The sequence below is a fragment of the Eschscholzia californica genome, unplaced genomic scaffold (assembly GCF_041429995.1).
Source record: "Eschscholzia californica isolate CP2 unplaced genomic scaffold, dmEscCali1.0.p SCAF_3, whole genome shotgun sequence".
NCBI classification, from domain to species: Eukaryota; Viridiplantae; Streptophyta; class Magnoliopsida; order Ranunculales; family Papaveraceae; genus Eschscholzia; species Eschscholzia californica.
The window spans coordinates 65,649,069-65,660,521 of NW_028238420.1; the positions used below are offsets into that span (position 1 = coordinate 65,649,069).

The window sequence follows — 11,453 nt, forward strand, 5'->3', positions numbered from 1 at the left end:
CGTCGTCTACGTCACCTCATTAAGAGACATATTTTGTTCAAGGAACATCTTACATGGAGGGGGCGTCTGAGAAAAGTCCCAAAAGAACATATAGACGAAAAGAAGTCTGCATGATCTACGATTCTTATGCTCGTAAACAATTCAGTTTTAAGTTGGATGTGTACAAACTTATAGAAAAACATGTTCATAACAAGTACCTTTCAACTAAGGTAAATGGATAAGAGTGATGTCTTTGTCAAGGAAGGATATTGTTCACCAAAAGGGTCAAAGAAATCAAGTGGGCATTATCACCTTAGAGAGAAGTAATCCAATGGTGAGATGCTATGCCAAGAACATACCATTAATAAAAAAAATCTTGAAATCAAGATTAACTTGGAATACTTTGCCATAAAGAGAAGGTTTGTTACTATTTTTCCTTTGATGGGTCAACCTATGGTTGAGGATACAACAATACCAAGTGCAACTTGGGTTTTAGGGTTTCTTTAGTTGGAAATATACAATTCATCAATAAAGTAGTTATAAGATGAGGTAAGAAGATAAGAAGATTCTACCTGGAAGACTGGTTACATGTCTCTTCAGAACAAGTGGGAAAGTTAAGAATCACTCACAATTACTAATCATATTTTTTTCTCTCTCTCTGAATATTTAGAAGTCGGTATGTGTCAATTGGGCCTTTGATCCAATATCTGCATTCCCTTATCAAAACCTTGAGGTCGTGGGTTCGAGTGTTTTTTTTTTTATTTCGAATTGTCAACGTGCCTCGAACTTTTGACCTGTAAGGTGGAAGACTAAACCTCTTACCATTCTAATCAAGAATTACTGACAGGTTTGAGTGTTTATTGTGTATAACAGTGCTTTATGATTTATGTCATTCAAATTATAGACACTAAATAAAGAGGAATCCTATTTGATCTGAAAATGGGGGCGATCACATCCCGAAAGCTGATGTGGCCGGCTCCCATTAGTCAAGGCTATCCGAGAGAGAAATATCATGACTAATGAAAGCCGACCAAATCAACTTCCAAGCTACAGTCCACTCCCATTTTTAGACCAAATAATGTTTTGTTGCATGTAATGAATAACCTATGTAATAGTTTGATGACATTTATTGTAGAAAATAGTCTTTTAAGGCAGTATATCAACATGAAAGAAAAAATTATCTTCCATGGGCCAGAAAATGGCCTTTAGGGCCTTATGCCTTCGGTCTTGTTCTTTTTATAAATAGGACTTATGTGAAGAAGGGCATTTATTTTGCTCCCTAGACAAAAATAGTGGAAACTTGGCCCTTCAAAGGAATATGAATTATACTCCATGTATATCCATCCTTCTGGTAATGAAATGGATCAACAAACTTCACTATTCAAAGAGGCCCCTCAAAGAACCCTAAAAGCATCATACATAATTTATCCAACCCAATATTCTTCTTCTGTTCTGAGAGACTAAAAGAAAAAACATGAAAGTACGTATAAAATGTTACTGGAGTCCGAAGAACATTTCACCCACAACACAACATAAAAGAACACAAACTCAAAAGTATAGTAACAACTTGCTGCTTCGAAATTTCATACTTGTTTTTTGTATTACTTGTTTACTGTGATACAAGATCAAGGATAAGACCCTAATCGGAGAAATCTCCGTCTAATCTTCTAAAGGTTTTGGAGTGTATGACATCACTAGATACACAGTGCTATATACATGCAGACTCGACCGAATATGATTTTTATCGTTTTTGTCTTGTTTGGTTGAGATCGAATTACCTCGTCCAATTTCACCAGAACAGAACATTCGTGCCAATGGAACACCAGGAAAGTTCTCCAAGAACGCTGAACTACAGACACCGTTTCCCCCCACCAGTAAATCACGACCACTACACGCAAACATAAGTCCTCCAAAGACTACTTCCTTCTCCTCATTTACCTTTAACTGCTTCAAAGTTCTCAGCTCCTCGTATACTTCACTGTGAGCCAACTGAGCAGTTTCGCGAAACGGATGGTAGAAGCGAAATTTGTCTCCTGTTCTTATCTTTCCAAGTCTAAGACATAGGTATTCTTCGGTTATCCTATTGAACAACCCACAACTACATCAGCAATCTTAGCAAATTAAAGCAATGTTGTTGGATGGAGATAAGTGTATGATATATTAAGTTACTCAAATCAGAGTATAAACCTTGTAGTAGAGTTGGAACTACTAAACATACAACGTGTTTAAATTGTTTCTTACTTGATTTACAATTTTAGGTAAGTTTTGATTGACAAGATACCTTGCTTGTTTACGTTTAGCAAATAATTTCTTACGCGACCCGATATAGTTAAAGCTAAATGGTGTAAGAAACAAAGTATTTTCCTTGTAGAGGGTGAGTAAGTTGTTAATCATGTCCAATATAGTAAATGCAAGAGTAGCATGACCAAGGTGAACCATGAATAATAGTAGGTGGAGGATTTTGTTTGTGATCGTTGAATATGCTTGAATATCTTAGCCATAAATGGACACAGTTACACATATGCTTTAATCTATAAGCAACGAGAACGGATGGAATTTAAGAATTTCCTTGTAGTTTGGATACTCCCGTCACTTTATTAAGTAATAATGTCTTCCAACAAAAAAAAAAGTAATAATGTGAGCTTTCATTTCTGCATATTAGGTGTACTTGCTACTACTATGTTAAGACTAATAAAGACAATATGAATAGGACCCATATCCGATACCTCTTACCAGTTACCAGTATCAAGGTACCAACACATGGATGGTATCCATGTATTTAGCACATGGCCAGCAGTCGACTAAGGTTCACATGTGAGAGGCAAGGGACTTTAGTCCTCCTGGGAGTCGATAACTAAGCTGTTCATTCTCGTAAAATCGAGAATGAAGTTTTCATTCTGTACGTGCCAGATCATGAATTAATACCTGCATCCATTCTCCAAAAAAAGTCCCCATTGTTTTCAATCTCATGTTACTCAACTATTACTTTTGCTACATTGGGATATTGATGTATTCTTTCTTAATGGAATTGAATTGTTTATGTTAAACATAGATTTAACATTAACTATAAGGCTAAAGAGAAAAAAAGTCTTACTCGTTGACTTTATAAAATGATAATGACGATATTAACTCCGGTTTCCTTGATTTTATTGAGCATGATCGTCGTTTAGTAACCCCAATGAAAACAGGGAAATTAACTTTTTCTCGCTGCACAAATCATTACACCCTCTAGTGTAAGTGAAACTCAAAAGAGGAACATTGAAAATAAAGAACTCATGAAGCATATAGAAACTCAATGAAAAGAATCTATAACGAATTCCAACATAAAGAATGAATTAGTAGCTCTAATACTACCTCATTTTCGACATGCCGAAACATTCCCCTACCACCAAGAATCTCATGAGACCCTTCCATTCTTCCAGTAAGAGATGCATGAAAGTCTCTATCACTGTTGGTTACTATAACTGAAGCCCCCTCGAATATGGGACCTATAGGCGATAAACCATTTGCAATTGCAATATTGAAATGAATCCTCCCTGTACACAATTAACAAAAACAATATTAGTAATTTAAGAACATAAAAGACAGGATTACCATTTGTTGAAACTGTGTCTGTGAATGAACATACTAATATGAATCAGATTTAAACGTAATGGGATCACAAAAAACAGGGAAAAAGGTCCAACATACTCACAAGTCACAACCAAGACAAACTCACTCATCACCAAGGTACGAAAATGAGAATTACAAGGTAACGATCAGTGCCTCCCAATTATAACTGAAGTATAAGAAATATTCCTAGCCCAAGATTTTCCCGACTCCAATGATGTAGAGATTATTTGATCATGTAAATAATAGCTTGAGCGTCCAAAGGTATCTATTAAAAGTGGCATTTTATTCCTTTCTTCCAAAATGTACCCAATCATAGTTTGACGGATGAACTTCCAACCAATCCTTTTCCAACTTTTGGGTCCCCTAACACAGACAACTGAACAATAACATCTTCGTGGAGTCCATCGATAAACATATAAGAAGGTCTCGCACGGGTCTGACTAAACTAGAAAGTACTATCTCTTCATTAAATAGAGCAGAGGGTTATTTATTGACAAAAGTTAGATCTACAAAAGTAGCCAAGATAAACGACGTGCCAAACAAATAGCATACTACTACAAAGAGAGAAAACTACAGGCTATCTATTCGTTGTCGACTTTAGAGGGCACAAAACATTTGATAGCTAGATTTGTTAAGCTCCATCCACAAACATATATGCATAGAGGTACAGGGTACCAATAATACAAAAGGAGAGGGAAAAACTAATACCGTGAGATTTGTTCTTGTCTGTAGCAAATACAACAGCAACTGTTACACGTTTGGCATTTGGTTCTTCGAAATATTGATACCCACCAATAATTGAACTATCAACTCCATTGTTGCATAAGAAGGATCCACCATTACCTCCCACGATGACTGTTTCCGAGGATAGAGCATAATCTACACATTCTTAAACTGACTCTTATAACATGCATATTGTATAATTAACAGTGAGAAAATAGTTGTGTGTCGTAATGAGGCATGGGTTATTTTCCTTTCAAAAACATATAGTATTAAAGAGATGACCAGAGAACCTAAACGATAATGCTTACCCATTTTATCTAAGAGAGGTTGCAAGTGATAGAAGTGATCCTGAACATAAACCCATCATACACAACACACATTAAGTATTCAATGAAATATATACAAGTGCCCATTAAAGTTCGTCACGATCACAGCATGTATAACAAAAATTTCCAAATATACAACAAAATCTAACCGTAAACATTATAATTCCAGTAGGTGAGGTGCAACCGGAGACAGAGGATGTATACTCTTCGATTTCTTCCACAAACTTGTCCATCAGGGGAACTTGGGTATGTTCCTAAGGCAGAGGTGATTAAGAAGAGATCATCATGGGTAAGTTGGAAATACAAAGAGAATGCGATAAGAACAAGTAATTAGTATTATGGTAGTTTATATATTGAACAACTATTCATTACTTACCTCAATTGGTGGGTGGAAGAAAGGAATAGCTTTAATGCTCATTCCAGGCATAAACCCAACAATCAGAACAACTCCCCGATCCGCATTGTTAAAAAGTTGCCAATCAATTTGCTGTTACAAGATTGAACATTATTTCAGATTCTTCCTTTTTTTTCAATAATAATGAAAGAGTTATAAAAATGGATACAAACCCACCCCATTGTTCAACCTAGGCAAACGATATTGAGTACCAAGGAAACCATGAGAATCGGAAATGATAATAGTGATTCTAGAACCTAGTCTTTTCCTCAGTTGCCCGTAACAAGAATTCAGCTCGTATGTCTTTACACCAGATCTCTTTTCAATAAAAAGTATGGCGAAATCTGGTTTGATTGGCTCTGAGAGTACCTTATCTAGACTCTCCTCAACCGCCACCTGAAATCAATCAAAAAAGGGAGATTACTACATCAAGTGATGAAGAGAAATATATTAGGGTTTATATATATGTATGTATATATATATACCTGAAGAGAGGGGTTAAGTGTATAAGCAGAGAGAAGCTTAGGTTTAGAGAGGATTTGATTGCAGAGACGGTTGAAAGAGCGATTAACACAGGAAGCTGATGCGAAAGATGAAGCTGGGAGTCTGGAGATGATATTGAATTCGATATCTTCTCCGATTGAAATTGGCCATGATTCTTCTTTTTGTTGCTCGTCCTCCATTTTAGTTTAGAGAAATGAAATGACTGGTAAGAAGATTCTACCTGGAATTTACATGGTTTTTTCTCTTCCTCTCTCTCTCTCTCTCTCTAGATATTTACAAGTCCGTCCGTATGTGGCAATTGGACCTTTGATCCACATTCCCCTGTCAAAACCTTGAGGTCGGAGGGTTTTTTTTTTATTTTGAATTGTCACCGTGTGCCTCGAACCCCCTCTAAGGTGGAAGACTAAACATCTTACCACTCTATTCAAGAATTACTGACGGGTTTGAGTGTTTATTGTGTATAATAGTGATATTGATCTATGTCATTCAAATTATAGACACCAAATGAAGAGGAATCCTATTTGATCTGAAAATGGGGGCGAACACAGCCCAAAAACTGATGTGGCCGGCTCACATTAGTTAAGGCCATCTGAGAGACAAATATCATGACCAATGGAAGCCGGCCACGTCAACTTCCAAGCTACAGTCCCTCCCATTTTTAGACCGAATAGTAACATTTTTGCTAAATAAAAGTTGCATGTAATGAATAACCTATGTAATAGTTTGATGACATTTATTGTAGAAAATAGTCTTTTAAGGCAGCATATCAACATGAAGGACTGTTAACAAAAAAAAACATCAAGGAGAAAATTATCTTCCATGGGTCAGAAAATGGCCTTTAGGGCCTTATGCCTTTGGCCTTGTTCTTTTTATAAAGAGGGATTTATATGAAGAAGGGCATTTGTTTTGCTCCCTAGACAAAAATCATGCAAACTTGGCCCTTCAAAGGAATATGAATTATATTGACATCCTTCTGGTAATGAAATGGATCAACAAACTTCACTATTCAAAGAGGCCCCTCAAGAACCCTAAAAGCATCAAGCGTAATTATCGAACCCAACATTCTTCTTCTGTTCTAAGAGACTAAAAGAAGAAAAAAACATGAAAGTACGTGTCAGATGTTACTTGAGTTTGAAGAACATTTCACCCACAACACAACATAAAAGAACACAAACTCAAAAGTATGGTAACAAATTCCTGCTTCAAAATTTCATACTTGTTTTTTGTATTACTTGTTTACTATGATACAAGATCAAGGATAAGACCCTAATTGGAGAAATCTTCGTCTAGTCTTCCAAGGGTTTTGGAGTGTATGACATCACTAGATACACAGTGCTATATACATGCAGACTCGAGCAAATATGATTTTTATCGTTCTTGTCTTGTTCGGTTGAGATCGAATTACCTCGTCCAATTTCACCAGAACAGAACATCCGTGCCAATGGAACACCAGGAAAGTTCTCCAAGAACGCTGAACTACAGACACTTTTCCCCCCCAATAGTAAATCACGCCCACTGCATGCAAACATAAGTCCTCCAAAGATTACTTCTTCCCTATTTACCTTTGACTGCTTCAAAATTCTCAGCTCCTCATATACTTCACTGTGAGCCAACTGAGCAGTTCTGCGAAACGGATGGTAGAAGCAGAATTTGTCTCCTCTTCTTATGTTTCCACGTGCAAGAAATAGATGTTCTTCGGTTCCCCTATTGAAAACCCCACAATTCACATCAGCTACCTTAGCAAGTTAAAGCAATGTTGTTGGATGGAGATAAGTGTATAATATATATTAAGTTACTCAAATCAGAGTATAAACCTTGTAGTAGAGTTGGAAATGCTAAACATACGAGATGTTTAAATTGTTTCTTATGTGATTTACGATTTTAGGTAAGTTCTGATTGACAAGATACCTGGCTTGTTTATGTTTTAGCAAATAATTTCTTACGCGACCCGATACAGTTAAAACTAAATGGTGTAAGAAACGAAGTCTTTTCCTTGTACAAGGTGAGTGTGAGTGTGAGTGTGAGTGTGAGTGTGAGTGAGTCGTTAATCATGTCCAATATAGTAAATGCAAGAGTAGCATGATAAGGTGAACCATGACTAATCCCGTCACTTTACCAAGTAATAATGTCATTGAACCAAAAAAATAATAATAATGTGAGCTTTTGTTTTTACATATTAGGTGTACTTGCCCACTACTATGGTAAGACTAATAAAACAATGCCCCTATGGTATAATGCAGTAATATTTGGTCCAATAGGAAGAAAAATTGAAAGTGAAAATAAAGACAATATGACTAGGACCCATATCCGACACCTCTTACCAATTACCAGTATCAAGGTACCAACACACGGATGGTATCCATGGCCAGCAGTCGACTAAGGTTCACATGTGAGAGGCAAGGAACTTTCGTTCTCCTTGGAGTCGACAAATAAATTGTTCATTCTCGTAGAATCGAGAATGAAGTTTTCATCTTGTACATGTCAGATCGTGAATTAGTAACTACATCCGATCTCCAAAAAAGTCCCAATTGTTTCAAACTTTCTATTTTTGGAATGAGATACTTACGGAATCCCCATTTGTGGAATGTTTTCAACCTCATGTTACTCAACTTTTATTTTTGCTACATTGGGGTATTGATGTAGTCATTCTTAATGGAATGAAATATTTATGTTGAACAAAGAATTTAACAATAAGGCTAAAGAGAAAAAAAAAAATTCTTACTCGTTGACTTCATAAAATGATAATGACGATATTAACTCTGGTTTCCTTGATTTTATTGAGCATTTACGTCGTTTAGTAACCCCAATGAACGTGTGAACAGGAAAATCAACTTCTTCTCGCTGTATAAATCATTTCACCCTCTAGTGTAAGTGAAACTAAAAAGAGGAACATTGAGAATGAAGAACTCATGAAGCCATACATAGAAACTTAATGAAAAGAATCTATAATGAGTTTCAGCATAAAGAATGAACTAGTAGCTCTAATACTACCTCATTTTCTATATGGTCAAGCATTCCCCAACCACCAAGAATCTCGTGAGACCCTTCTATTCTTGCAGTAAGACATGCTCGATAATCAAAGGTACCGTCGTTGGTTACTTTAACTGAAGCCCCCTCGAATATGGGACCTATAGGCGACAAACCATTTGCAATTACGAGATTGAAATGAATACTCCCTGTACACAATTAGCAAAAATTATATTAGTAATAATTTAAGAACATAAAGCAGAATTACCATTTGTTGAAACTGTGAATGAATATATTAATATGAACCAGATTTAAACGTAAATGGGATCACAAAAAACAGGGAAAAAGGGCCGAGATACTCACAACCAAGACATAGACTCACTCGTCACCAAGGTACGAAAATGACAATTACAAGGTAACCATCAGTGCCTCCCAGTTATAACCGAAATCCCTATAAGAAATATTCCTAGCCCAAGATTTTCCCCAGCTCCAACGATATAGAGATTATTTGATCATGTAAATAATGGCTTGAGCGTCGAAAGGTATCTATTAGAAGTGGTATTATTCCTTTCTTTCCAAATGCACCGAACGATAGTTTGACGAATTAACTTCCGACATATTCTTTTCCAACTTTTGGGTCCCCCAAAGCAGACAATTGAACAATAACATCTTCGTGGAGTCCATCAATAGACATGTAAGAAGGTCCCGCAGGGGGCCGACTAAACTAGAAAGTACTATCTCTTCCTTAAATAGAGCATATTTGCAGAGGGATTATTTAGGGACAAAAGTTAGATCCATAAAAGTAGTTCGAGATGAACGACGTGCCAAACAAATAGCATACTACTGCTGTAGTAGTACTGCAAACAGAAAAAATTACAGGCTACCTATTCATTGTCGACTTTAGAGGCTAGAAAACATTGAAAGTTGGACTTGTTAAGCTCTATCCACAAACATATATGCAAGGTTTTAAAATACGTTTTTACGCCTCAAGGCGGTGCCTCGATGCGTAAAATACGAAAAATATTTGCTAAAGACAATGACATCAATTATGTAAAAGCATAGCATAACAAGTTTTTCTACTTTACTACCATAGTATAAACTCTGAAGTATTGCCAAACAAATAAAAAATAACAGTTAAAAGTTTACTACCATAACATAACAAGTCCCCTGAGCCTAAAATACGTTTGTCTTTTGCATAGCCTAAAACACGTGAAGCACACCTCGAGGCGTACGCCTCGTTAGTTTTTTCAAACATTGCATATATGCATAGAGGTACAACGCACCAATAATACAAAAGGGAGAAAAGCTAGTACCGTGAGATTTGGCCTTGTCTGTAGCAAATACAAGAGCAACTGCTGCACTTTTAGTGTTTTGACGTTCTTTGAAATGTTTACACCCACCAAAAATTGTACTATCAACCCCGTTGTTGTATAAGAAGCATCCACCTTCTCCTCCCACAATGACTGTTTCCGAGGATAGGGCATAATCTACACATTCATTAAGTTACACCTCTAACATTCATATTACATAATTAACAATGAACAATAGTAGTATAATAGCAATTGGGATTTTGATAAGTTGTTGTCTTAGATAAGAATGTCAGATAAACAAATCTCTTGCTTAAAATTTCAGGTAATTGTTCAAGCATAACAAGATCAACAGAGAAAATAAAAAAAGAAGCATAAGTGTCGAAATGAGGCATGGGTTATTTTCCTTTCAAAAGCATATATTAAAGAGATGGTCAAAACCTAAAAGATAATGCTCACCCATTTTATCTAAGAGAGGTTGCAAGTGAAAGAAGTGATCCTGAAAAATACGCCCATCATACACAACACACATTAAGTATTTAATGAAAATACAAATGCCCATTAAAGTTGATCACGATACACAAAATCTGACCGTAAACATCATAATTCCAGTAGGAGAGGTGAAACCCGATACAGAGGACGAATACTCCTCGATATCTTCCACAAACTTGTCCATCATATTCATGGGAACATGGGTATTACCCTAAGGCCATTAAGAGATCATGGGTAAGTTCCATATACAAAAAAGAATGCGATAAGAACAAGTAATTAGGAGTATTATGGTAGTTTAGTTATATTGAACAAGTATTATTAATTACTTACCTCAATTGGTAGTAAGAAAGGAATAGCTTTAATTCTCATTCCAGGCATAAACCCAACAATCAGAACAACTCCCTGATCAGCATTATCGTAATAAAGTTGCCAATCAATTTGCTGAATAAGATAATACTAAGTAGTTAAAACATTTTTCAGTAAATTTGATTCATTTTCAGTAATAAAAAAAAAAATGGAGATCATACAAACTGGTCGTTCAACTGAGGCCTAGGAAATTGAGTACCAAGTAAACCTTGAGAATGAGAAATGATAATAGGGATTGTAGAGCCCAGTTTTTTTCTCAGTCGCCTGTAACAAAAACTCAGCTCGTACGTCTCTACATCGGACCTGCTTTCAGTAAAAAGGATGGCGAAATCGGGTCTGATTGGTTCTGAGAGTACCTTATCTAGACTCTCGTCAAAGGCTACCTGAAATGAAAAGATCAAAATTATCAATTACTACATGAAGTGATGAAGAGAGATATATTAGGGTTTATACATATATGTGTATATATATACCTGAAGAGAGGGGTTAAGTGTATAAGCAGAGAAAAGCTTAGGTTTAGAGAGGATTTGGTTGCAGAGACGGTTGAAAGAGCGATTAACACAGGAAGCTGATGCGAAAGATGAAGCTGGGAGTCTGGAGAGGATATTGAATTGAATATCTTCTCCGATTGAAATTGGCCATGATGATGATGATGAATCTTCATTCTCTCTCTCTCCCATCCTCGCCGCCTGTTGATGCTCCTCCTCCTCTTCCTCATCCATTTTAGTTTAGAGAGAGAGAGAGAAAAACTAGTACTAGTAAATTTCTGGGAAAGTGAAAGAC

The 11,453-nt window shown here is 36.3% G+C and overlaps 2 protein-coding genes across 4 annotated transcripts; both read right to left on the reverse strand.

The window, feature by feature from the left end:
- Positions 1-1,534: 1,534 nt before the first annotated feature.
- On the reverse strand, positions 1,535-5,937 carry LOC147553492 (F-box/LRR-repeat protein At5g63520-like). Of its 2 annotated transcripts, none has more exons than XM_086665461.1 (9): positions 5,520-5,937; positions 5,212-5,430; positions 5,017-5,127; positions 4,790-4,894; positions 4,623-4,662; positions 4,300-4,470; positions 3,334-3,515; positions 3,074-3,186; positions 1,535-2,059 (listed from the first exon to the last, which is right to left on the reverse strand). In XM_086665461.1, exons 1-9 carry the CDS (start codon positions 5,715-5,717, stop codon positions 1,639-1,641), a joined length of 1,560 nt encoding a protein of 519 aa, XP_086521587.1. In that variant the 5' UTR covers positions 5,718-5,937; the 3' UTR covers positions 1,535-1,638. The 2 variants fall into 2 exon arrangements, with proteins under 2 accessions (XP_086521587.1, XP_086521588.1); XM_086665462.1 differs by having other exon boundaries at positions 5,404-5,430; positions 5,520-5,844.
- Positions 5,938-6,722: 785 nt separating this feature from the next.
- LOC147553493 (F-box/LRR-repeat protein At5g63520-like) lies at positions 6,723-11,453 on the reverse strand. Of its 2 annotated transcripts, none has more exons than XM_086665466.1 (9): positions 11,144-11,453; positions 10,832-11,053; positions 10,635-10,745; positions 10,405-10,515; positions 10,272-10,311; positions 9,819-9,992; positions 8,530-8,714; positions 8,261-8,379; positions 6,723-7,242 (listed from the first exon to the last, which is right to left on the reverse strand). In XM_086665466.1, the coding sequence occupies exons 1-9, from the start codon at positions 11,390-11,392 to the stop codon at positions 6,825-6,827; spliced, it is 1,629 nt and encodes a 542-aa protein (XP_086521592.1). In that variant the 5' UTR covers positions 11,393-11,453; the 3' UTR covers positions 6,723-6,824. The 2 variants fall into 2 exon arrangements, with proteins under 2 accessions (XP_086521592.1, XP_086521593.1); XM_086665467.1 differs by having other exon boundaries at positions 10,635-10,706; positions 11,144-11,449.